General features: G+C 37.2%; 1 protein-coding gene across 3 annotated transcripts in view; it reads left to right on the top strand.

Moving 5' to 3' along the window:
- Nucleotides 1–26,196, top strand: part of LOC106872579 (BOS complex subunit ncln) — a 58,350-nt gene extending 32,154 nt beyond the window's left edge. For all 3 annotated transcript variants that reach the window (XM_089356697.1, XM_089356696.1, XM_089356699.1), the window contains 6 exons: nucleotides 12,629–12,819; nucleotides 13,730–13,874; nucleotides 18,391–18,485; nucleotides 22,528–22,611; nucleotides 23,726–23,829; nucleotides 26,076–26,196. In XM_089356697.1, coding sequence (XP_089212823.1) covers nucleotides 12,629–12,819; nucleotides 13,730–13,874; nucleotides 18,391–18,485; nucleotides 22,528–22,611; nucleotides 23,726–23,829; nucleotides 26,076–26,181 — 725 coding nt within the window. In that variant the 3' untranslated portion in view covers nucleotides 26,182–26,196. The remainder of the gene's footprint in view (nucleotides 1–12,628; nucleotides 12,820–13,729; nucleotides 13,875–18,390; nucleotides 18,486–22,527; nucleotides 22,612–23,725; nucleotides 23,830–26,075) is intronic.
- Nucleotides 26,197–26,293: the final 97 nt, after the last annotated feature.

Below are 26,293 nucleotides of genomic sequence, written 5' to 3'. Positions count from 1 at the left end.
AATGAATGGGAGAAAGAGAGTCTGTTGAATACTGATCCAACAGAGGGACCAGCTATCCGAATTGACAGTACCTTGGTACATAAAGCAATTAAGGGTATGAAGACAGGGAAAGCCCCCAGCCCATCAGGAATCACTGCAGAGATGCTCAAAATATCTGGCAGTGTCGGCTATAGCCTAGTCACCCATATAGTCAATGAAGTGATACATGAAGGAGTCATACCCAATGACTGGTGTAGCAGCACCATAGTCAACTGCTACAAAGGTGACACATTAGATACAAATAATTACAGAGGTATCAAGTTGTTGTATCAGGTAATGAAAGTCATGGAGAGGGTCATAGCCCAACTAATTAGGGAGAGAGTCAGTTTAGATGAGGTGCAGTTTGGGTTTGTGCTAGGAGAAAGCACCACTGATGCTATATTTCTGGTAAGACAGCTGCTGGAGAAATACCTAGCCAAAGATAAACCTCTGTACCTGGCTTTCGTTGACATGGAGAAAGCCTTTGACAGGGTCCCCCGATCCCTTATCTGGTGGTCAATGAGGAAACTAGGGATAGATGAATGGTTAGTGAGAGCTGTGCAAGCCATGTACAGGGATGCTGTCAGTAAGGTGAGGGTTGGCAACAAGTACAACAAAGAGTTCCAGGTAGGGGTTGGGGTCCACCAAGGATCATCCTCAGCCCCCTCCTATTCATTATAGTCCTCCAGGCAATAACAGAGGAATTCAAGACAGGATGCCCCTGAGAGCTCCTCTATGCTGATGACCTTGCACTAATTGCTGAGTCACTATCAGAACTAGAGAAGTTTCAGGCGTGGAAGCAAGGACTAGAATCAAAGGGCCTCAGAGTCAACCTAGCTAAAACCGAAGTCTTAATAAGTAGGAGGGCAAACAAACCACAAACCCCTTCAGGTAGATGGCCCTGCTCGATCTGTAGACAAGATGTAGGTAGAAACTCCATAAGATGTACCCAGTGTAAGCTATGGACACATAAGAGGTGCAGTAATGTCAAAGGAAGGCTTACTGGGAAGATAGTTTTTGTATTTGGCAAATGCTCAGGAGCAATAAACACTGAAAATGTGCAGCGAATCGCTTCCATCACATTCCAGGGAGAAAAACTAGACATAGTTGATAGCTTCCGTTACCTAGGTAACCAAGTCAGTAGCGGAGGTGGATGCTCTGAAAGTGTAGCTGCTAGAATAAGAATAGCCTGGGCAAAGTTCAGAGAGCTCCTACCTCTGCTGGTGACAAAGGGCCTCTCATGAGTAAAAGGCAGACTGTATGATGCATGTGTATGAACAGTCATGCTACATGGCAGTGAAACATGGGCCTTGACTGCTGAGGACATGTGTAAGCTTGCAAGGAATGAAGCCAGTATGTGGGTTGTCAGTGTGCATACACAATAGTGTAAGTGCCCCGAGAGAAAAGTTAGGCAGATGAGGACAACTGTGTGAAAAAGTGTTGCACCTTAGCAGTTGAGGGAGCCTGTGGAAGAGGTAGACCCAGGAAGACCTGGGATGAGGTGGTGAAACATGACCTTTAAACATTGGGCCTCACCGAGGCAATGACTAGTGACCAAGACCTTTGGAGATATGCTGTGGTTGAGAAGATCCGGCAAGCCAAGTGAGACCATAGCCTGTGGCCTATGACAGTGGTGTATAACTAGCACACTTATGAGTATCCTTCATTCATTGCACAATAAACTTTGCTTGCAAAGACCTGTTGAGGCAAGTGAAATCAAAATCGCTGACATGGTCGATGACAGTACCGCCTGATTGGCACCGTGCCAGTGGAACGTTAAAAGCGCCATCCGAGTGTGATCGTTGCCAGGGCTGCTGACTGGTTCCCATGCTGCTGGCATGTAAAAAGCACCATTTGAGCGTGATCGTTGCCAGCGTCACCTGTGCTGGTGGCACGTGAAAAACAACATTCGAGCGTGGTCGTTGCCAGTACCGCCTGCCTGGCCCTCATGCCGTTGGCACATTAAAGCACCGACTACACTCTCGGAGTGGTTGGCATTAGGAAGGGCATCCAGCTGTAGAAACTTTGCCAGATCAGATTGGAGCCTGGTGCAGCCTTCTGGCTTGCCAGTCCTCAGTCAAACCGACCAACCCATGCCAGCATGGAAAGCAGACATTAAATGATGATGATGATACAGTTCTCTTAGATTACAAAGGTATAATCATTTGGAAACTTGAATTTTCTTTCCCACACTGACAAAATCTTTTTTTCTGAGCATTTGTCTGGAAAATTCAACATCACAAAAGAAAGCTGTAACCGCATCAAGAATCTGATTGATCCTGTTGTGGAGCAATATCAGGACATCCAGTGATGCCTTTATCATCATGCAACAACCTGGCTTTTTGAATGGTACTTTTTGACACACACAATTCTTTGGCATCACTTCTTACAAATCAAGTTTCTTTGCAACTGCACCTTCAACTTGCGTCAATTTTCTCTTGCAAAGGGACGTCTTTGAATGAATCTTGACTGGTGACAAATCAAGATCATTCATGTTGTTGTTTAGAGATTCTCTGGTAGAGTCTAATTGGAGCTGTTCCTCATCAAACACTAAGTTATCAGGTTTGGTTGTCAGTTACCTTCTCTGTATCGCTGGCCCTGGACTGGTCATCATCTCTGGCTATCGTGATTGTACTGGCGTGAGACCTGGTTAATTTGCTATGAATGCTGTTGGATTGTACATTGCTGGTAATGTGGATAGCAGGTCTAGGTGTCACCATAGCTTCATAGATGACTCCTTCAGCCTTGCAACGGCCTCCTACTGAACAGTTATTGTATACCTACCTCCTCCCTTGTATTGTGGGTGCTTATTAAAATGCTTTTTATGTTAGGTGTACAACTAAAGGAAATTCTTTGTCTTTGTATAGTGCTGTGGCTTTTGTGGAATCCAAAATCTTTGGCAACTCCGTGACCAGAATTTAACTTTTTGTTTTAATAATTACTGCTCAATCATATTCTTCAGGCACAAACCACGCATAACAAACTAAAAAAGTTAGAGACACAAAAAACTGAGAAGGCAGTATATAGGTAACTCAGAAGGTAAAAAATGGAAAACAAAAACACAAAAATTAAAATGTTAAAAGTAGAAAGGAAAAAAAAGTTATTCTCCTTAGACCTTAAATTGTGAGGCTGGGAAAATATCAAGTAATTTTGGAATAGGTGGAATTTTGCTGTTCAAAATATTTTTATATGTATTCTTGCAATCACTGAAAATTTCTGACCTAGAGTACAGTTGAGAGTTAGGAATTTTGTTTTTTTTGTTGAATTTTCTATTACAGAACTGTATATTATTTCTATCACAGAACTGTACATTGAGAGTACAACTGATACCACATCACCACTATCTTTTTCTCTTCCCAGCTGAGGTAGCCATATATCTCCCCTTCAGCAAAACACTTTTTCCTGTCCCTTTAGCCTCTCAACACCTGACATAAAGCTGCCTGTCTCTCTTCTACACCTCCACTCATTTGAGAAATCCTGACTTCCAAGTTATTTAGTTACCTTATTAGTACTGGTGTCACAGAAAGCACACTGTACACTCTGTAAAGTGGTTAGTGTTAGGAAGGGCATCCAGCCATAGATACCATGCCAAAGCAGACAGCAGAGCACAACACAATCTTGCTCCCGTCTAACCCTGTTGCACCATCCAGACAGTGCCAGCATGAAGACAGACATTAAATAATAATGATGAACAGATTATTTCAGTTGAATTCTTAAAAAAAGTTGAGTAAACTAACAGTTTCACAAAAGTATTGCTTGTTTTTGTTACTGAACCCCAGGTCAACCTTGCTCAGGTACTCTTAAAATCATAGGTATTCTTACCTACACCTTCTTTTGTTCAATCATGATGTATTTAAGGTGACTTTACCCCTTTGAAATGATATGGTTTAATTTGAGAGATATAAAGTTTGAATGTATGTAAAAGAGGTGTTTTATGATTGTACTTAATTAAACGTAAATACTGCTTACAAATAACTTTCTCTGACTATACTTCGGTATGTGTGTGTGTATATCTTTTTAATTATATCATAAATACTTTCAAAAATAAAGCTATTGATTTTACATTTTGTAATTTACTGCAGTCCTTGTTGATCTATTATTTTTGTTATGATTTAATCTGCAGCTTATCTCTATGTAAATCTGCTTTGGATTAGAAATGAGCTGTTTATGTACCTCTGTTGACAACCAAAGGTCTCTCTCTCTCTCTCTCTCTCTCTCTCTCTCTCTCTCTGAGTGAAAGGAAGATTGTATGATGCATGTGTGTGAACAGCAATGTTACATGGTAGCGTGACATGGGCTCTTAATGCCGAGAGCATACGAAGACCAAAGAGGAATAAAACTTAGCATGCTTCATGAGATGTGCAGTGTCAGTGTACATGTGCAGCAGAGCGCTAGTGTGTTGAGAGAAAAGTTTGGCATAAGAGGAATTACAGTGTGCAGGAGAGAAGAATGCACTGGTTTGGTCATGTGATGCATATGGATGTGGACAGTTGCATAAAGAAGTGCTGATAAAGTGGATGGAACTCAAGGAAGAGGGAGACTCAGGAAGACATGGCATGAAGTACTGAAGGCCAGTCTCAAGACACTGAGCCTTGTGAAGGCAATGACAAAGGACCAAGATATCTGTTACCTTGCTGTACTCAAGAAGACTCATTCACCACAACACAATTGATATCCTAAACCATCTTGGTTAATGCTTATCTGTGAGGGGCTCTGCCTCATGCTCACCTGCATCCTCTCTGTCTTGTTAACCATTTCCCCACCACCTTTCATCTTTTAACACCCATCACTTCTCTATCATTTGCGAGCAAAATAGGTGCATACTACATCCTCCCCCACACCAAACCATTTCCATTTCCCATTATCTTCTTCCACCTGTCTCCACCTATCACCTCCTTTCTGTGCCTTCTGTCCCATGTGTTTTCCATCATTACTACCTTGCATGTCAGCTATCACCCTCAATGCCCTTGTATACCCACTCTTCATTGTTTGCTTCAGTCACCTTTAACCTGGTCACCCACTCAGTCCAAGCTGCTGTATATCATAACTTATTCTCACCACCCCCAATGTCCCTTGAGAGCATGTCCCAACACATATTCACCATCTCTCTCACCATTGCTCTCTTTATCTTACTCTTTGTTTCATTTGTGCACTTTGTTATTCTGTTTCATTTGACTCTTTATCTTGCAACTTTCTTGGTGACTATGTGCATCATAAAAAGTACCCAGTACATTCTGTAAAGTAATTGGTGTTAGGAAGGGCTTTTAGTGAGGGACTTATCTTAGTTGAACTGTAGGTACCAGATTATCAGGCGAAGATGTGTTTTGTCTGGAGTTTTAACTTTATCATGTGAAAGAAGTGTGTGTGGTGTATATCATCCTTAAAAGCTGTTTGATTCTAAAAATAGATTGGCTTTGATGTTTACTACTACAGATTGTGGAGAAGGCCATGATGACATTGAAGAAGAGAGAACCTTAAAGATAGGGTTTCAGTCTGTTACTTCAATGAAGAAACTATTTAGGGATGTATGAAAGATGAGTTCTTTTGAAAATTATGATTGACAAAGAATGAAAGGTATTACTTTTCATAAAAGTGATGGTTTATGTTACAGTTTTCTGGTTCAACTAAATCATTGTGGTATTTAGCTAGTACACCCCCTCACACACACGCATACATACAAATGGTAGGACTTTACTGCAGTATTTAGCTATTATCCCCCTCACAAATGATAGGACTGTACTGTACAATTTAGCTAGTTTCCCCCTTCACAAATGATAAGACTTTACTGTAGTTTTACAAAATAACTCTGCACCCTCAGTAAAAATTAGAGTGTTTCCATCACAAATGGAATTTATGACTCTCATCTTCTCTACCCCCACAGCCCATCATATGCTCACCTAACTCAATCCATGCTCTTTCACAGGTTTCAACTATTTCAGACTTTTTATACTGTGATATATATATATATATATATATATATATATATATATATATATTTGTCTTATTTGTTCTGATGTTGCTTACATATCCTCAACTTATTGTGTATACACTAACAACACACACACACACACACACTCTCTCTCTCTCTCTCTCTCTCTCTATCTCTCTCTCTCTCTCTCTCTCTCTCTCTTTCGTATGTGAGGCAGTGTTCTTGTTTTATGTAAATAAAACCTGCTGATATAATTTAGTTAACTGGCCTTTCTTTTGCTTGTCACAATGTATATTAACTACAATAATAACGAACATTCATAGGGCGCAAACCTCCGCCAACGCAATACCAACATCCTCTCAACGATTAACCGCAGATGATTTTTAAAATGAGAATATCTAAAATAAAATCATTCAATGAATATCACGAGACCTTTTAGTTTTCTCTTCTCTTAAATTCCGGTCTTCTGTTTGTAATCCTGTTGTTTTAGATCGATGTATAGAATTATGTAGTGAGAATTTACAAAAATAAAACAACAAAAGACGAAGACAGGTAACAACAAACAGATGTATTAGTTCAATGCTCGGGAAGTGAGAAAGTCTTTTACGTTACGAGCCTACGCTCTTCGACAGAAAGGAACACAGAAATAAACAGGGAGAGAAAATAAAAATGGTTTAGTGGCTAGCGATCTATCGTGGTGAATTATGTATCATCATCATCATCATCATCGTTTAACGTCCGCTTTCCATGCTAGCATGGGTTGGACGATTTGACTGAGGACTGGTGAAACCGGATGGCAACACCAGGCTCCAGTCTGATTTGGCAGAGTTTCTACAGCTGGATGCCCTTCCTAACGCCAACCACTCAGTATACTGTAAAGTGTTAAAATGTATGTATAATCTCTTAGTATAATAATGAGTGTTTTCTTTTTATATATTTGTATGTATATATATATATATATATATATATATATATATATATATATATATATATATATATATATATATATAATAGAGCCAGAGTGAGAGGTGAAGGTAGAGTAGATAAATGGCAAAGAGAGTGCCGTATGAATGAGAAAGGAAAGGGTGATAGTTGAATCACAATGGAAAGAGTGAAAAAGCCAATAAGTGGCGTTTGAAGTGTGAGTATATGTATGTGTAAAAGAGAGGTATGTTTGCGTGCGTGTGTGTGTGTGTGTACAATGGAAATGGGATGGTAATGTTTAACACTGTAAATGTGTGAGTATATATGTGTATGTACAAGAGAACTATGTGAAACTTTATATATACATGTAAAGTAAAAAAAAAAATCGGAAAAATAATCCAGAATCCTTGTCCAGTACCTGATTGATCCCAAAATCTAATCAATTTGTGCCAGTCACAAGGCCAAACATCCCTGAAAGTTTCATCCGAATCCATCCAGCAGTTTTTGAGACATCTTGTCCCTGGACAATCAAACAAACATGACCGAAAACAATATCTTTGCCTTGGGCTATGTTGTTTATTTATAACAAAGATAAATCATTGAATTAGTTAATGTAAAATATATGCAGAAACTAGCCTATAAAGACACCAATTCATTTCACATAGGTACATCCAGTCTTTATTAGGATTTGTATGTGAGTGAAAATGCCATGTAAGCATTGGTGGGTATATTGATGGGTCATTATCTTTATATAATGTATGAAGGATAAGTCAGCTTGGCAGGGCTCATCTCTGTTCAGATTGTTGATCAAGGTTAAATGCCTCAACCAGATGTCCAGACTAAATTACAAGCCATCCATCCACCTATCTACAACAGTCACACATGATCCTCCATTAATACCTATTACTATTACTTAATTGAGATAAAAGAATAGTTACTCTTTATTTTTCTGCAATATGTATTTAAGTGCATAGTTAGGGATACTTCTGTTTAAATACATAGTAAGGTGTGCCTCTTCCACTATAGTTTTCAACTTCTTTGACTTTGGGGTCAACTGGAGAGCAAATATAAAATTCTTGATGCATATCACAAAGTTAAAATGTAGAAAAATACACAAGTTATTGTTTATTTTGTATTAATGATGTTGTATTAACATGTGAAACATTAGTTTCATGTCCTATGGTTGTGTTTTATGCTGGTATTTATGTACAATAGACTCTAATTTCCTTTTATATGTAAATCCCATTTTACATATAAATATGTTGAATGTTTTTTTAGCTAATGTTAGATGTTCTGTATGCAAATGCAAAACTTTCCAGTGATAGCTCCTCATATTGGATTTTTAATCTACAATCATTGGATATAGAAGCCAATTTTCTTTAGATAATTTCAGATCAACTTCAGCTGGAGTTACCACAAAAGGATTTTGAATTATAACAAAAAATAACAATAGTCCTTCTCTTTAGGACCAATAATTATCGAAACTGTACCAAACTCAAGTGAGGCCTCCAATGGACTATTCTCTCACATCTGGTATCCTAAACCATGTCCAGAAAAGAGCTATTCATTGAATTGGCATAAATTAGGCATGTCCTTGCTTCTGACCTGCAGATGAAGGAGTGATGCTCATTAGTCTAGGAGGTTAGTGTTAGCTAGTCAGAATGGGCATGAGTGATGAACAATGAAATGGTAATAAAATGAGGGTAACCTGAAGAAAGGGGAGTAGTGGCTTGCAGCATGGTAAAGCCAAATTTCAGGACACCATGCTCAGCATCCACTCCCTCTTGATGGGGACTCAGCTGACACCAAGGTATGTTGTCTGCATTCTTAGCTCCTCAATCCTCTCAAAAGTTATAACAGAGTACCCAGAGACCAACACATGTGGACTTGTCCAGGATGACTGAGACATTGACATACATGCCTCATTGACATACACCCAATGCTCTTCTTGAAGAATTGCTTTGTTCTGTCTAAGCTCCTTTTCTTGCTACACAGTGCACCATATTACCCTCTCAGAGACCGCCTTACTGATTTTGATAATACCATCTGGCGCTGTGCTGAACTGATCTGCAATATTAGTTTTGATAGTTCTAGCTGACAACAGGCTAAGCTACCTGTTCGATTTGGTGGCCTTGGTCTCGTTCCATATTGGACCTGGCTCTATGGGCTCTTCAGTCTCCTCCAACTGCACCCTCATTGGCAAGATACTCCACAGGATGGCTGAACCAGATGTAGCCTAGGAACTGGAGTCAGCCTTAGCCAATTGGACTGCTGAAGGCCTTGCCATCCCCCAGAATACTGATGTCCAACGCAATTGGGATGACATCAGATGCAAGTCCACTTTCGAGTGGTTTGCGACATCATTAGACCAGCATGCCTTGCCTGCCTCCATTCTGCCTCACAGACAAATAGCAGCCCATGGTTCAATTCAGTGCCCTCCTCATCTACCAGTACCCTTGTAGATGATGACTGCACTCATATTGGAGTAACCCAATGCCTCAGTCTTTACATGTGTGTGCCATACAAATGTTGTGGAGTGGTAGCAGATGAATTTGGCCTGCAGCTTTAGCATGGACTAATTCCCCTGACACACTGCTCTAAATGATATAATTAGAAAGGGCCTTGACACGACTGGCTTCTTGTCTCAACTGGAACCTGTAGTCTCAATGGCAAGGAGGGTAAGTATCCCAATGGAATTACCTTCTTGCCACTTGAGAGAGGAAGATCTCTAGTCTGAGACATGACATGCAGTGACATGTTCTTCGGCTCCAACCTTGTTGCATCAAATGCAAACCCAGGTGTCGCCACCAGTGACATGGAAGAGAAAAAAATCAATTAACACAGGGATCTCACTGTCCACTCTTAGTTTGTGCCAGCCGCTGTTAAGACATTAGGTGTTCTCAAATCCTATACTACTGATTTCCTCTGCAAAATTGAGATATCAGCAGCCCATCTGAGAAATGAGCCCTGCAAGGTGGAGTGGCTGCTGCAGTAAGTATTGCTGGCCATTCTCCACAGCAATGACATTGCAGTCATTACTGCGGGGTGTGGCTGAATACACCATTTGTTCCTCAGTGTGTGGCCCATCACTTCCACTTTCTACTGTTTTACTCCCCATTTTTTATTTCTTTTCCTTTTTTATCTTTTTTTTTTTTGTGTTTCCTTCTATTTAAATGATACAATTTAGAATGTGATTGGTTCTATAAAAGTACAATTATTTATTCATGTCAATAAGCCCTTTATTAAATACATATAGACCAGCCAGCCAGCCAAGCTGTATCATTTAAATGACTTGGTGCTGGTGTATGGAACATACACAATGGTGTGTGTGTGTACGCGCGCACATAGACAACTGATTTAGTAGCTCAGTGTGAGATTGGATTAAAGAATATTGAATTAGAAAGTCAAGGGTAAGTTGATAGTTGAAAGTCTACTCCCTCTAATCTGCGAGCTGTCTACTGAGTGAAAGCATCTTTTTAGCACTGCTTCCATACCACCAGCTTTCCCCTTCTCTCCTCCCCTGTTTACGAAACTCTATTTTAGCAGATAACAGCCTGGTCTGAATATTTTCTCAAGGGCTGTTTTTAAGAGACTTTTCTATTTAAATCCCTAGTGGTGGTAAGTAAAGTGTTACTCTGTTGCCCACCACACACCATCTCTAAATATAACCATTCTCTATGTACTGTGTATTCTGTCTACGTTGCAGCTACATGCATGTAATAACAAAAATACTCTTGGTAGTGCTTGTAGTATTACTACTACTTTCTCTGAATTTACTTCTAAAGTGAAACACTGAACAAGTTTTATGATGTCTATAAAATGTTGGGTTGAAACCTATTTACTATCTCTTGATATTACAGTGAAATAATCAAAGACAGAAGGAAATAGAGATGGAAGCTATGGAAGAATGGATAGAGCTTCAATTCAAATAAGCTACCTTGTGGTGTTTATGGAGGGTAGAATTGGTAGAGCACCAGACTAGATGCTTTGTGGTGTTTATGGAAGGTAGAAGCACTTGATAAGGCACCTTGTAATATTTTTGATAATTTTTGTTCAGATCCTTCCTTAGCCTTTCTTGATTCCTTTCCAAGGTTTATAAAAGAAGTCCTGAATCAATAAAAAGTTGTGCTCTTGCATGGCTGAAGTTAGTAAAAGAACCCAGAAAAGACTGGTGCATGTATAGTTGTGTGGCGAAGAAGTTTGCTTCACAGCTACCTGGCTTGTGGTTCAGTCTTATTGTATAGCACCTCAAGCAAGTGTCCTCTATCATTAACATTATGAATAAAATTTGGTAGATTGAAACTGTGTGGAAGTCATTCGGAAGGACTATTTTTTGGTGTTGGGTTTTAGTCTTAATCTTTTGTCTGATTCAGTATCAACGCCACCTGGCTTTTGAGTGACTCTAGTGGAGACTTCCCTCTGTTCCAAATACCGAGACCAAGTCTCCAAGCTTCTCTTCTTCTAACCAAGTCATTAAGCAAACAGCTGTTTAATGAAGATCTGGAAAGATTTTGAAATGTTTATTGTTATCTTAATTTTATCACTGTCAAATTGACAACAGGCTCTGTCACATTTCTCACTCCTTTGCCAAAAAGTGATATTACTCGAAATACCACTAATATGGTACCTTCACATCACTAAAGACCCAGCACTGCTAACAGTAGTTGACACTTTTGTACAGTAATCTATTTATCTTTTGTTTTCGTAAATTAAGAAGTGGGTGGATCTGATAGAAAAATAAAAGAGAAAATAGTTCTGCAGCAATATTTTAAAGAATTTATTCTAAAGCTCGTCCTTGTCAAGGAGACCTCTAATTGAAGTCCTCTAACCATTTTTTATTCAAACAATTTACTTTACACCTTATTCAGTTAGTCTTTTTATCTAATAGTTATGCTCAGTCTTAACTGAGCATTGACTTACATACATACATACATAGTGCTACTGCTTATCGCTCATTTAAACTGGAGCAAGCAAAGTTATGTGCTACATATGGTACGTATAAGGTTTGAACTTCTAGCAAGTTAATTAGCAATCTAGTACTTCTGTAACTTCATGGCCATTCTCAAAATAACAGAATGCTGAAACAAAAATATGAGATTTGATTAAATTTTGTTTTTCAATAAATGATAATTTTTCCTTGTTCTGATTCAATCATAAGTATTTAAGAAACTGAAATCAGTAGTGGTGAATGAGACATAATATTGTTTGTTCAATTCCATATTTTGTTACTATAAAACATAGCAATTAAAAGTTAATAAAAGTAAAATGTCTCATGGTTGCCATCTATAAGTTGAGCCTTGTCTCTAGAAATTGTAAACCACTGATGCACTGGTCTGATACTGAAGGAGTGTCTATTGTTGAACTGAGTCCAATATTTGAAATAGTCCTTGTATTCTTAATCTCTACTCTGTTACTGTGGTCTGTAGACTGACTCTTTGAGCCTATAGTTAATAACATTTATCAACATGGATTGCATGATCCTTCATATTTCAATATTTTCATCATTAAGCCCCCCCCCCCACCTCCACCTCCATTTTTTTAATAAATAGTATTCCTTTACTATGGCAGACTGTGTGTATGTTTTTTTTATCAAGCTGTTAAGAATGGTTGCATGCATGTTTTTGTGTGTAAGAAGTTTGTTTAACAGTCATGAAGATCTGGGTTTGTTTTCACTGTACCTTGGCTGAAACCAATAAAGGAATAGACTGACTGTTCTGACTAAAATATGTAAAGTATTTTTGCATTTTTATATTGTAGGATGTCGCAGTTCATTTGTAAACATGGAGGCTAGATCTGTTGATGCTAAGATGCTAACTCGTCGTTGTATCATAGTACGACTTCGGGAGCTGACAGTGGTTAGCTACAGAAAGCTAGTAAGCCAGAATGTGGGTGCTGTGTTGGTTCTTCTACCGGACTACTTCACAAACATCACAGTTGAGGAGAAAGAGGTCAGTATTGATTAATTGTTTTTACTTTATCATATCAATCAAGACAATAGAATGATCCAGAATTAATTAGTGTTAATCTGGTACTGAACAATCGTGATCCAGTTCTAATTACTTATGGTTGTGACTTGGTATTCATCAGTTCTGATTCAGTCATGAATATCTTCTTGCTCCCAAGATTTCAAGGGTTTGTTTCCTAGTTTAGTTCAAGAAGATATGGGATAAATCTCCTCATAAGTTAGACACTGATATATTACAGATATGATCTGGAACCTATTTCTCACAGGTGAACCTAGGCAATCTAGACAAGACAAAAAAAAAGTTATGTCTGGAAACTATGAAATATCCTTTCATACTGTTTGACAGGACTTAATGAGTTGGAGGACTCTGCTTTGGCATGATTTCTATGGTTAGGTACTCTTTCTAATACCAACCACTTTACAGGGTGCAGTTTTCATGGCACCAACACAAGTGAAAATTACCTTGAGCTTGCATGACAAAAGGCCTAAAGTATTTCCTATAGCTAAAGGAGAGTAAATGTGAGAGGGTGCAATGATTCTGAGTAGGTTAGAAATGGTAAAGTAAGATGAGAGGAATGGATTTATAATTGTGATAAAGTAGTAGCGGAGAGAGTAGCCGATTATATACAAATTAGAGTAAAGAGTATTGTGGGGAGAAGAGAAAGGATTAGGATCAGGGGTTATTGAGAAAAGGGAAGAGAGAGTGGGAAGGGTGATAATTGGTTGCAGTGGATTTTAATTTACCATCTATTTGCTGATAATTGCTAATGGTTTGGTATTGATTTATAGTAATCTAGTGCTAGTTGGTACTAATCTAGTAGTATCTCAGTTATGAGGATTTAAGGATTTAATATTCATCTAAATAGTTAGTCTTTTTTTTTTTTTTTTTACAGCGGCTGTATGGCTTGGAAAGGGAGCTTCTCTTGGAAGAAACTAATGTCCCTGTATTCTTTGCCTATGAGAGTGAGGCCCTAACCAATATTTACATAGATGTGAAGCATTTGTCAACTGGGGATCAGGCACCAAGTGCTCTAGAAGGTGAGTTGATGAGCTAGTGAACATTTTTTTTTTTATAGATCTTATATTTTCCCTCCAGATGTGTTCTTAATATCACTCAGAGAACATTTTAATTAGTAATTCAATAAAAAAATGAGCCTACTGTTTACTAACAGTTTCTTCAAATATCGATAAAGGGCATAGTTAATTACATTGACTCCGACTACTTGCCTACTCACTACTTTATCTATGGGTCAATGAGGAATGGCAAATAATAATAATGATGATGATAATAATAATTTTATGTGCCATCAGAGCAATGGATGAGGGAGACAATACAAAGACAGACATAGTGTGGGGGTTTACATACAATGAAATGATAAAAGAAAAAAGAAGTAGAAAGTATACGTGGCATACAATAAAACAAAGAAGAGAAGTATACATAATATACAACAGTTAAAAAAAAAATAACATGGGCCAACAAAAAAATCATTTTCTCTGTAGTCAAAAAATTTGAACTTGAATTAAGTTTTTTGACAGACTGAATCCAAAAATGACACACATTACCATCACGTTAAGATTTTAAGATATTGGATCCATAGAATTTCATTGTTTTTGCAAACAAGGTATAAAATAGAAACAGACAGAAATGGGTTTTTCTTCAAAACCAGAATGTTTTTTTTTAATTCTTCTGAAAAACTAGTAAATATCTTGAAATTTCTACAGACAAATTACATCATTGTTTATACCTAATTTCTCTTGAATTTGCTTTCGGATAATTTTCTTGAGTGCTGAACATCAGGAAGATCATGAGGCAAGTTTCAGCAGTAGTCTATCATCACATGCAAGTCTCATCTACTTTGATACTTTTGTTCTGTTGATGAAAACGTACTCGCTGTTTTGTCACAAAGATTTTCAGGGAATTTATCAAAGTGGCTGTGGAGACAGTGCAGCTTTATGCTCATATTTACTCCCAACATTTGGATGGTCACCAGTATGTTGTCAATATTTCAGCATTGTTTACTGCTTTTTAGTTGCCCAGAAAGTCATTTACAACTATTTCAAATGATTTCCATGCTGCTACTTCAATGCAATTTATAAAGTTCTCATCTTACATCAATTTTCTGATTTGAGGTTCATCAAATACTCCATTTTTTATGTTTTCATTGCTCAGACCAGGAAATGTGCTGCAGATATAGTGAATGCATGGTCTATCTTTATCCAGAACTTTAACAAACTGCTTCATAATGCCAGGTTTGATATGAGTGGAAGTAGGACAATTTTTCCAGTTGAACTAAAGGCTCTTCAACCACATTAAAAGTCCCTGGAACTAATATTTACTACGGTCATTCTTTGATCACCCAATGTTTTTCCCTGGCTCTGTTGTCCCACATACATAAAAAATTGACCAACTTTAAGTCTACACATATCATCCACTGATGGTTATGGTACTTAATTTTCTCTAGCACTGCTTTCACAACTTCATTATTATTTTTTTGCTAGATTTGTAGAGTGAGCAGTTTGAACAGAAACCAATATATTTCCATTATGAAGCAGAACACATTTCATATTCCTTTTCGAGCTATCTCTAAAAACGGTACCAGTCACTTGCATCATATTCTGTTAATCCCATTCTCTGAAGCAGTCCCTCAATGTTTGTGCAATACACTAAATCATTCTTTTCTGTGAAGAAAAGAAAAAATTCAGCATTCCTAGTGTGATAGATGATTTTGGTTCCTTCTTTAAGAAGGCTTTTTTCCTTTAATCATGACACAAGAACTTCTGCAGATTCTTTTGATAAATTTATGTCCCTAACCAAGTCACTGAGTTCATTTCAATCAAATAACTGGTCTGATGAGCTAGTGCCAGTAATCTAGATCATTTATGGCTGCCTCCAGCTCAGTTGATACTTCCTGGTCATCAAGCTCTTGAAGTTTTGTACTAAATCTCATAGGTAAACAAAGCATTTTTCTGAAAAATGAGGAAAATTGTGAAAACTGGTGGGGTTTGAGTACTTTGAATTCTAGACATGATGGTAAAAAAAATGGATTCCATTTTTGGATTCAGCATATCAACCCCCCCCCCCCTCCAAATGAGGTTAAAGTGTCCTGATAACAAAATGCCTGTTAGGTTGTGTAATAAGCACAATTTAGCTCACTTTCTGCACAGAATGCATACCTTATAACCACCCAATAAAATAACATGGTCACACATGGTCCACCAAAATGGCTCAAAACCTCATCCTTAATGACCAATGCTATTATGGCTGAAACTCCCACAATACACTGCTGCAATCTATTAATGTTATAGCAACCACACATCACATACAACACCACCTAACAAAACAACACGCGCTGCATTTGTTTTACCCAACTGAAAACACTGAAATAGCACCAGAAACAAGCTAAACCCCTTGGCTATGTTAAACTGGTGTAACATACTAACACAGATTTGCATTGCCCTAAAACATTGTTGCATACACCTGGTGATGCAGCAGAAATTACCATGAATCTATCAGAAAGATAATGATGACTACAAAAGTCTGGCAAAAATATAGTTAATTGAATCAACCCAGGAATACTTGATTAATTCTGGAAGATTAATAATAATAACAATGATGATGATAACAGTGATGGTGATTTCTAACCATAATAATTATATAAATAGTTGGAATACATATTGTGACAAATTTGATAACTTATTTTTTTGTCATTGGGATCTTTTGTAATGCTGATGACTTACAAAGTGCATTCAAGAAGTTTTGAGACCTTTTCACGAGAGATGTTTATTAGTTTTAAGAAGTACAAACTTTAATCTCCTTCAAAGTGGGAACCTCTAATTTCAGTGCACTTGCAGTGCTCCAGTCACTTCATGAAGGCCCATGGAAGTCCTTCAAAGTGAAGGTGCCCAGCACCCTTGTCACAGCCTCCTTCAGCTTGGGGAAACAACCAAAAGTCACAGGGAGCAAGGTCTGGACTATTGGGAGGGTGAAGGTCAGTTTTGATGCCATTCTCTGTGAAGTGTCTACTTCATACAAGTTAATCCATAAACAGTCTGTAGCATTTCATAAGTTTTGGTAATATTTTTGCCCAGTTTTACACAACCTTATTGCATAACCAGCTTTCAAGTTGTCTTCATGTCCTGATTGCATTCTGGAAACTAATCAGTTGTGACAAGCAGTGTTTAGTAAGCTGTGTTCAAAGTGCTATTACAGCTGTCTCCTTCAATCTGGAATGGAAAAAATAGTTGGTAGGCAATAATCTAGCAAACTTATACCAACCTCTACTCAAAACTTCTGGAACGCACCTAGTATTTTTTATAGCAGAATCTGTAGATGAGTTAGAGCAGAAATTCCTGATGGATGCAAAATTTTGAATTGAGATGCTTCAAAGTAAACTCTGTGTGTATGTGTGCACACGCAGGCATGTTGTGCAATTTAACATTTCAGATCCTTGCTTGGAAGTGTTACACCAAAGCTGGTGATATTTGTTGACATTTCCTGTTAACAAATAGTCTTGTAGCTTTTTTACTTATAAAGTTGAAGCAACAGGAATGGCAACCAGCTATAGAACAATACTTTAACACATGTTCATCTAACCAATGGAAAAACTGATGTAAAAGAATGAATTACCTTTCGAGTAGCGGACTGGAGTTCTATTGTGTATTGATATGTTATTGCCCCAATAGTAATGTCTAGATATACCACAGTATTGCCACACATCATCAATCACCATCATTGATTAATGTCCACTTTTGCATGCTTATAAGGGTCAGATGGAATTTGTTGTGGTAGACTTTCTCCAGTTGAATGTTCTTCTTGACACTAACCCTCATCTATTTCCAAACAAGGTAATATTTCTCCATGGTCAGACATGTTTTTACAGAAGACTGGAAACAAAGGATATTGTATGATGGTGACACTCATCTACAATTTTCATACAATGTCAAGACATAATACATGTACACACACACATGTGATGGGCTTCTTTCAGTTTCAGTCTACCAAATTCACTTACAAGACTTCAGTCAACCTAGGGCAATAGCAAAAGTACTTGTTGAAATTGCCATGCTGTGGGACTGAACCTGAGACTACATGGTTGAGAAGCAAGCTTCTTAACCACACAGCCACTCCATTAGTTTAAAATTACAAAATAGTACCAGTGGGGGCAAGGTGGCCAGGTGAGCTTAGAGGTGTCTGATTAAAATTCACTTTAAGTATTTTGTTGTACATTTCATCCTTTCTGTAATGTATAGACTTCAGATGATATAGGAATGTTTGCCAAGATAGACTAGTGTGTTGTCTAGGTGTCACTTCCTCTGTCAGCTATTTAACATCAGGAAACTTGAACTAAAAACTAGCTGTCAATCATTAGAACCTGGTTTTACATAATAAGATTTAGGAAATAGAAGTTTTAAAGTTTTTAAATAGCACATGAAACAATATTACAAATGTGTTAAGGTATAAAATGAATTATTATTGAATTAAAAAGTTGAAAAAAGCACTTTTTCAACAGTATCTGAATTGTCTTAATTTCATTTCTTTAATTTTTTTACCTAGCCCTGTTAAGTGCTGCTTCAGCAAATGGTTTCCAGATGGTGGTTAGTGGAGCTCAGGCTAAAGCTCTCCCAGATTTTCAAATCACTAACATTCAGGTATAGAAATATAACCCTTCTTACTCTTCTACTGCTTCCTGTTATTACAGTGCTGCAACACTACCATCACTTTTGTTTATATTTTTTTTTCTCTTATGTTGTTTATTAATTATATTATTTGAATACCATTATTATTATTCTTATGTCTATTTTCTCTTGGTGACATGGATTGGACGGGACTTTTTAAGGCTGAATGCACTTTTTGATGCCTGCCTTTTCAGTCATCGCTAAAGACATACGAGAATACTGTGTGCATATTCAAGAAACAAGAACACATGCAGTATAGCCAATTGTACTCCCCCACCACACACACAAATTAAATAAATGACGAGTGAAGAAGAAATTAGATGAACTATATGATGCACTGCACTCACAACTGAGTGCTTGTGTATGACCTTATAGCTTTATCGGACTGTCAAGAATTAAATGGAATTTTATTTAGAAAAGCATACATATTTAAAGAAAAGATCACTGTGGTAAAAAATATAGAAATGTCAGAAATGGAGTATAGAGTTAGAAGAGTAAAGCCACTCCCAGAAATATGGATAATTTTGTGTATATATATGTGTAAGCATATATGTATATTTTATATACATACATAAAACATAGAGACAGAACATGTTTGTTAAAACACATTGTACATATGACTGGTCATAATAACCCCGACAGAAAAAGGGAATGGAAACAGATAGAAAGTGATAGAATCGAAAAGCCAGAGAAAGGGAAATCAAAAGCCATTTAGGAGTGTATAAAACTGTCTACATAAGGATTCTAGTCAGACTGACAACTAAGAGGCTAGTCAAATGGCAAGCAAGTTCTTGGTATACAAATAAAAAGTGTATGCACATAGAGAGAAAGCATGCTGGTATACACATATATTCATATATTTATATATACATACGCACACATAGATATATACTCACACATACACATATACAGGGTGCATCAACTTTTTTTAGGTCATTTGTATGAATTTAGAAAAAGATGCATAGCTCATCAAATAAAACATGCTTGAAAACAAAAATTGTTACAAATAATCGTAAGAATTCTTTTATCTTGCCTGTTCATTGAATCCATTGTTAGCATCAATGACTACTTCAATATGGAGTGAGAAATGCCCAAACCAGATGATTTTTATCTATTTTGGATCTAATGCTGGTTATAGCAGGCTTGAGAGTTATGGTGTTATAGGAGTGTTGATTGACCTCTCTCTTGACAACAACCCATACATAATAGTTCATTGGATTAAGGTCTGGTGAGCTAGGAGGCCATGTGTCTGGGAGAACATGATCGTGAAGATTGGTACGCATCCGTGCTTGGATTGTCCTAGCCTTATGCGACAGCATGGAATCTTGTTGGGAGACATATGGTCTTCCGTTGCATACTCTGTCTATCCAGGACCTCACAACTTTCTCCATCACCTCATGTAGCCATTCTCCAAGTTTTCTGACTATGCCAAGATCACACAGCTTGTGACATATCATACCATGCTCAATTTTATCAAAGTCTTTTGCAAGGTCAAGATATGTCACATTCACATTTGAGTTGTCATTCTCTTCAAGAAATGGAGTTATTTTCCTTCAGGCTATTCGTTCCATGACTTTGCTGATGTGTGAGGTCAGAGAGAAAGCCCTATAGTTTTTAACTTCTGCTGTGCTTCCTCTTTATGGATAGGGCATATTATTCTCTCCTTCAATTCCTCTAGGAGCTTAACACTTGCAAGGATGTTCTTTAAGAAAGAACTGCAGTGGTTTTGCTAGGACTCATCTGCATGATTTGAGAAAGATTGCTGGAAATCCATCAGAGCCAGCAGCTGAGTTTGTGTCTACCTCGTGGCCAGTATTACATTTTCTTCTTTGATGTCAATGTAATAAATTTTTACAGCCTAACAGGGTAGTGAAGACACTTTTGAACTGTTTATTTAGTATTTCACGTATCCTCATTGGGTTTCCTGTGAGGGAGCCATCCTTTTGGAAGACGGGGCCCTTTCTTGTGTACTAAAGTTGTTTCTTTGGCAGAGTTAAAGAAAGCTTTAGGGTTTGACTTTATACTTTTTATAACCCAAGCTTCTTTATCTGCTCTCTTTTTTTATGGGATTGGTGCAGACTTTTCTCAGTTTCCATCATTGTTGTTTTCAGGCAGGTCTTTTCAGTATTTTGAGAATGTTTATTTTAGCGGTTTGCAGTCTTTACCTGTAGTCTCATGAATTTTCCTCTCCCTCAGGATCTCATTCTTGTGTGTGTTGGGACAGATTTTATGGCTTGCATTATGGACATGAAATATTTAAATTTCATGTTGATGTCTGGTGTGGCGAGATGTTTAGAACAATCCTGTTTGAGGATTTCTTTCTGAATCGATTTCCAGTTTGCTTTATGAAAGTTCAGACTGGAGAAATTTCAGGAGCTTTATATAGGTTGTATGTGTGCAACTTCTTTTGGGCCATACATAGTCAGCTCTATCATATTGTGATCTGAGACTAGCGTCAGCGTCACTTGCATGTTACGGATAATATGCATATTGTTTGTGAAACAGAGATCCAGTATATTATTTGCCCTGATTGGTTGGAGTACAATTTGTTCAATGAATAAAGCATTGGTAAGGTTGAGCAGCGACTCCACTTGTGCATGTTGGTCATGTGTTATTCCAGGGAACGTGAAACACTTGGGCCATCCCACACTGGGGAAGTTGAAGTCACCTCCAAGAAATACACTGATGTGTTGTTACAATTTAGTGAAAACTTCTATTGTGAGGCAGTCTTCAAACTTGCTTGTGTTATTTGGAGCATCCAGTGGGTGATATATAGTACATAAAACAATATCAAGTTGTCTTATGTGTACAATTTGAGTGTCACATACTGAATTTGAATATAACAACAGGACTTAGAGCATGAGATTCTCACAGATGTATACTGCAACTCCACCATGGTTCCTTTATCTTCTGTAAATTCATAATTCAACATACTTCAGTACCAACTCCTATATCAGGTCTATGATGCGTTTCCATGAGTGCTATACACAGAGTTTGATTGCATACAATGAGGTCTCTCAGGAAAGAGATTTTTGTTTCTTTCAGGTGCAACAGATATCTGATATTCAATAGAAATATTGGTGTGATGCATGTGCTGGTGTTAGTGGTGGCCATCCTGTATCTATCAACTGTGGTGGCATCGTATGGTGATGGGTGTGGTTCCAAGTCTGTGTTTGACATAGTCGGATCAGCTGCTGCACAATCTTTTGTACCATACACAAAAATATTTTTGTTCAGTTGCTGCCCTTTCCACATCTGTGTGAAGCTGGTTGTTTGAAGTAGCACACACTATGCCTACAAATCGTCTTTTAGGAGCATACAGTGAGTGATTTCTTCTTTGGTGCTTCTCTTTTGTGCTTCTTCTGGAAAGAAGTTCTGGTCCAGGCCCGTGCATGTATGGCAGGGCTTTAGATGTGCAGAATGGCAGTTTGTACCATTGTCTCTATGTCAGTAGTTTTCTTGCAGGTAAAATCAGCATATGTTGCCACTTTTGTATCTCCTATTTCTTTTTCCCACAATGTTGGTCTTCTTTTATGCTCCAAAGTTTGTTTTTTCTTTTATTTTGGAGGTCAGCCTGGGTTGTTTTTTTATCTTGGGGGATTTACTTTTTTTTCTTTTACTTTTTCTTGTTGCTCTTGGTTATTTCTGGAAGCTTTTGTTTTGTCTTCATTTTGTTTTTGTGTCCATTTTTCAGCCCCTCATCTCTCTGACTGTCTGCAGTGGTGGAGGAAGGGCTAGTGTCATTGATGTTGCCTTCTTTTGAAGGCCTTTTGATCATAGATTTGGCTTTGATCTTTTGAGGGTTTACTGGGCCAGAGAGACTTTTCTTTTTCATTTCACCATCTCCATCATTGTTATCCTTGCTGCAATTATTTCCCAGAATGGCATTTAAGATGTTGATGTGTGGTATAATCATTTTTAGTGCCAAATTTTGATGTCTTTGTTCATTCATTTCCTGTCTTTCTTGCTGCCTAAATGTGATGTTGTTGTTGTTATTGTTCTCCTCCTTTTACAGGGTCGGTTGGCAGGTTACGGTATTGAAGAACAGTTGCCCAGTGTCATCATAGTTGCTCATTATGATTCTATGGGTATTGCACCAGTAAGTACACTCTAACTATTTTCATTGTCATTATTTTTGCTTTTGTTTTGAAGGACTATATAAGTAAGGAATATTTTTTTATCTGTAACATTGTATTTTCATTTTAGTGTTGTTACTGTTTATTATTGTGCTGATTTCTGATCGAAGGGGTTCTATTCATGACCATGTATATGTGTTCATGTTTATATGAATGTCTAGATACATATATTTTGTTGTCAATATTTTTACATATTCTAAGGCAGCAAACTGTTAGGATTGTTAGCACACCAGGCAAAATGCTTAGCAGCATTTCATCTGTCTTTACATTCTGAGTTCAAATCAATTGCAGTCAACTTAGCCTTTCATGCTTTCAGGGTCAATAAAATAAGTACCAGTTGAGCACTGAAATTGCTAGCCTTGTGCCAAAATTTGAAACCAGTATTCTTATTGTCTTGTAATTTACTTAATACCTACAGCCTACACTTTGTATATTTGTACATCACATACCCAGGTAAGGTGTGATTTAGCTGCTATATCTAGTGGGTTAAATTACCTCGAAGTGGTTGTCCTGCTGGCTTGTGTTGTGTAATAAATGTTTGATATCTTCTAAACCAATTATTAATTTAATAGATTTGTTCCACTTCATTGAGCAAGCCAGTCAATTATATAGGAACTTGCTTTGTAGCTATTTTTATAGTTGTTTTACTGAGTAGTAATGGCTGGAACAATGGTTTGAAGTAGCCCATTGTTGTACCATTGAACTGTTCTTTTTCTGACAATTTATTCCATGTATCTGGTACGACATACAAGTAGTAACATTACTAGATGTTGTCATTTCTGTGTTGTACCACACATGAATAGGAATATCACTAAATGTTGTTATCTTTGTTGTATCACATATAAATAGGAATACTAGATGTTCTCTTTGTTGTCAACATTATTGTTCCATGCTTTACCTGACTGTCTGCAGTTTACAACGCAATGTCAATATAACTTCCCATCTACCATTCTCTCTCTCTTTCCACAGTATTTTTGATTCTATATCCAGTTTACCAATCAAATTTTAAAACTGAAATATGAAATAAGGTGAATTTACTCCAACCTTGCCTTATTGCTTTAATGTTTTACCTTTCAGGGTTTGTCTGAAGGAGCTGATTCCAATGGAAGTGGAGTAGTTACACTTCTTGAATTGGCTCGTCTTTTCTCCAAACTTTACACCAATTCTCGAACACATGCAAAGTATCCTTTTTTAAATTGCATTACATTTTTACTCTCATTCTGTATATTGGAGTTGACATAATGTTTCATTCTCAACAGTATGGTCAGCATCAGTCTACCTATCTGTGAAGTGCACCATCTTACTGTGTTTTACTGTTATCATGTCCTCTTTTTGTGCTGGCATGTTTTAAATGGGATGTTACAGTTTAAGTCGTTATTCAGAGTTACTGTCTGAGATACATCAGGGACATGTCTCACTCCCATGTCTCCCATTTTAGCATGGTTTCTACAATTGGATGCTTTTTTCGCATACCAACTAACTTACAATGTGTACTGGGTGTATTTTAATCATGGCACCAGTACTAGTGAAGTTGTCTTCTCAGTTTAATGCACTCTTCTATATCTATTTCTATATTTTACACAAAGGGCATCTCTAGGTACACAAAAGTAGCCCAACTAAGAACCCAAGCAACATGACAGTTCTCAGCTTTCATTAGTTTTTATCAGTGAAATTGATATCTGTGAAATTTACTGTGGAACCCAAGAACTTACCTTAGTCAATATGATGTAAGATGAACAAAACAACCAATAATATTGCAATGTGTGTATAGTAACAAGATTAAAGTGTGTCTATAGTAACAAGATTACAGTGTGTATATAGTAGCAAGACTACGATGTACAATGAGGAGTCAAAAATTATCCACACTTTCTCCATAACATACTTTTGCTATCGTTACACTGCTTACACTGTAAAGCCAGAAAGAAAAATGACGCAATCAGGCTCAAACTTCTGTCACATGACCAGAATAGTCAACTATAAGCACACATGCGCAGAAGGCAGGATGACAATAATAAAGATATGTTATGGTGAAAGTGCAGATAATTTGACTTCCCCTCATGTCTATGCTAACAAGGTTACAGTGTATATATAGTAACAAGATTACAGTGTACATAGTAACAAGACTATTGTGTTCTTAGTGACAGGACTACAGTGTATCTATTAGTAACAGGATTACAGTGTATCTTTTGTAGCAAGACTACAGTATGTCTGTAGTTACAAGATTACAGTGTGTTTATAGTAACAAGGCTGCAGTGTATCTATAGTAACAAGACTATAGTGTATCTATAGTAACAAGACTATAGTGTATCTGTAGTAACAAGACTACAGTGTGTGTGTGTGTGTGTATCCTGATGCAGTCCTTGGGCCCATTGAATCCTCTCAAACCACCAACCCATGCCTTTATGGAACATGGACATTAAATGTTAATGATTTACATATTTAAAACACTGTGAACTAAACAACATTAAACCATGTATATACAAGACACACTGATCTAAACAATAACAGTACAGTATGTATAAATAAATCACTAGACTCCTGCTGTCTTAGTCCACTTCGGAGCCCACTGACTGGGAGAAATAGGCAAACTCATCTTTCAGTAGTTCTCATTTATGATTCACATCCCACAGTCTACTTTGACCTCATAAGAATAAAAATTATACTGTTCTTCTTGGTTAATATTCTGTATGTATATAGTACAATGTCAGGGACAGAATAAAAAAGGAAAAGAAATCTGTTTCCTTTGAACAGTGGTAGGCTGGTGGTGCTATTGCATTAGTTATACAATAGCACCCACCATTACCTTGTAAGTATCAGTGGTTGTTTTTTCTTTGAAAGAAAGAAAGATGGAGTTTTTTCTTATATCTTCATATCTCCCTGTATTGTTAGAAATCAGTTGCTATTAACCCTTTTGTTACCATATTTCTGTTGAAATACATTGATTTTGTTTCAATTAAAACATAAAGTAACGAAAGAATTTATTAAAATAACTAGTAATTAATTTAGTCTTTGGAACATAGATTTACTGAGTAGTAACAGCTGGAACAATGGTTTGAAGTAGCCCAGTGTTGTACCATTGAACTGTTCTTTTTCTGATAATTTACTCCATGTATCTGGTATGACATAAAAGTAGTAACATCACTAGATGTTGTCATTTCTGTGTTATACCGCACATGAATAGCAACATTGCTAGATGTTGTTACTGTCTGGTACCATAGGGAAGTAGGAATATCACTAGATATTGTGTTACAGCAACACGAGTGGTTTGAAGAAGACTTGTATTAAAAGAGATAAAGAACATTTCACAAAGATATCTTGATAAAATGTGATTGTTAATAAAAGCTAAGCTTTTTAGGTTTTCTTTTTGTAATTTTGAGTTTATTATGTCTCTTTAGTTATTACCATGTATTCCTTGATCATGCAATAGATATAATTTGGTGTTTTTATTGACTGGTGGTGGTAAATTTAACTACCAGGGTACTAAACGCTGGATTGAAGACAGTCTTGAATCAACTGGTAAGTTACATACATAAACATAAGTAATATATACTGATAGTAATAGTGGATATTCTTATTCCTTAGACGGTTATTCCAACCGCTAACTCTACTTACCTATATATCATCATCATCATCGTTTAACGTTCG

Source organism: Octopus bimaculoides, chromosome 8 (genome assembly GCF_046866305.1).
Source record: "Octopus bimaculoides isolate indiv1 chromosome 8, ASM4686630v1, whole genome shotgun sequence".
Taxonomy (NCBI): domain Eukaryota; kingdom Metazoa; phylum Mollusca; class Cephalopoda; order Octopoda; family Octopodidae; genus Octopus; species Octopus bimaculoides.
The sequence above is the reverse complement of the archived record's forward strand: the minus strand, read 5'-3'. Positions and strand labels throughout refer to the sequence as shown.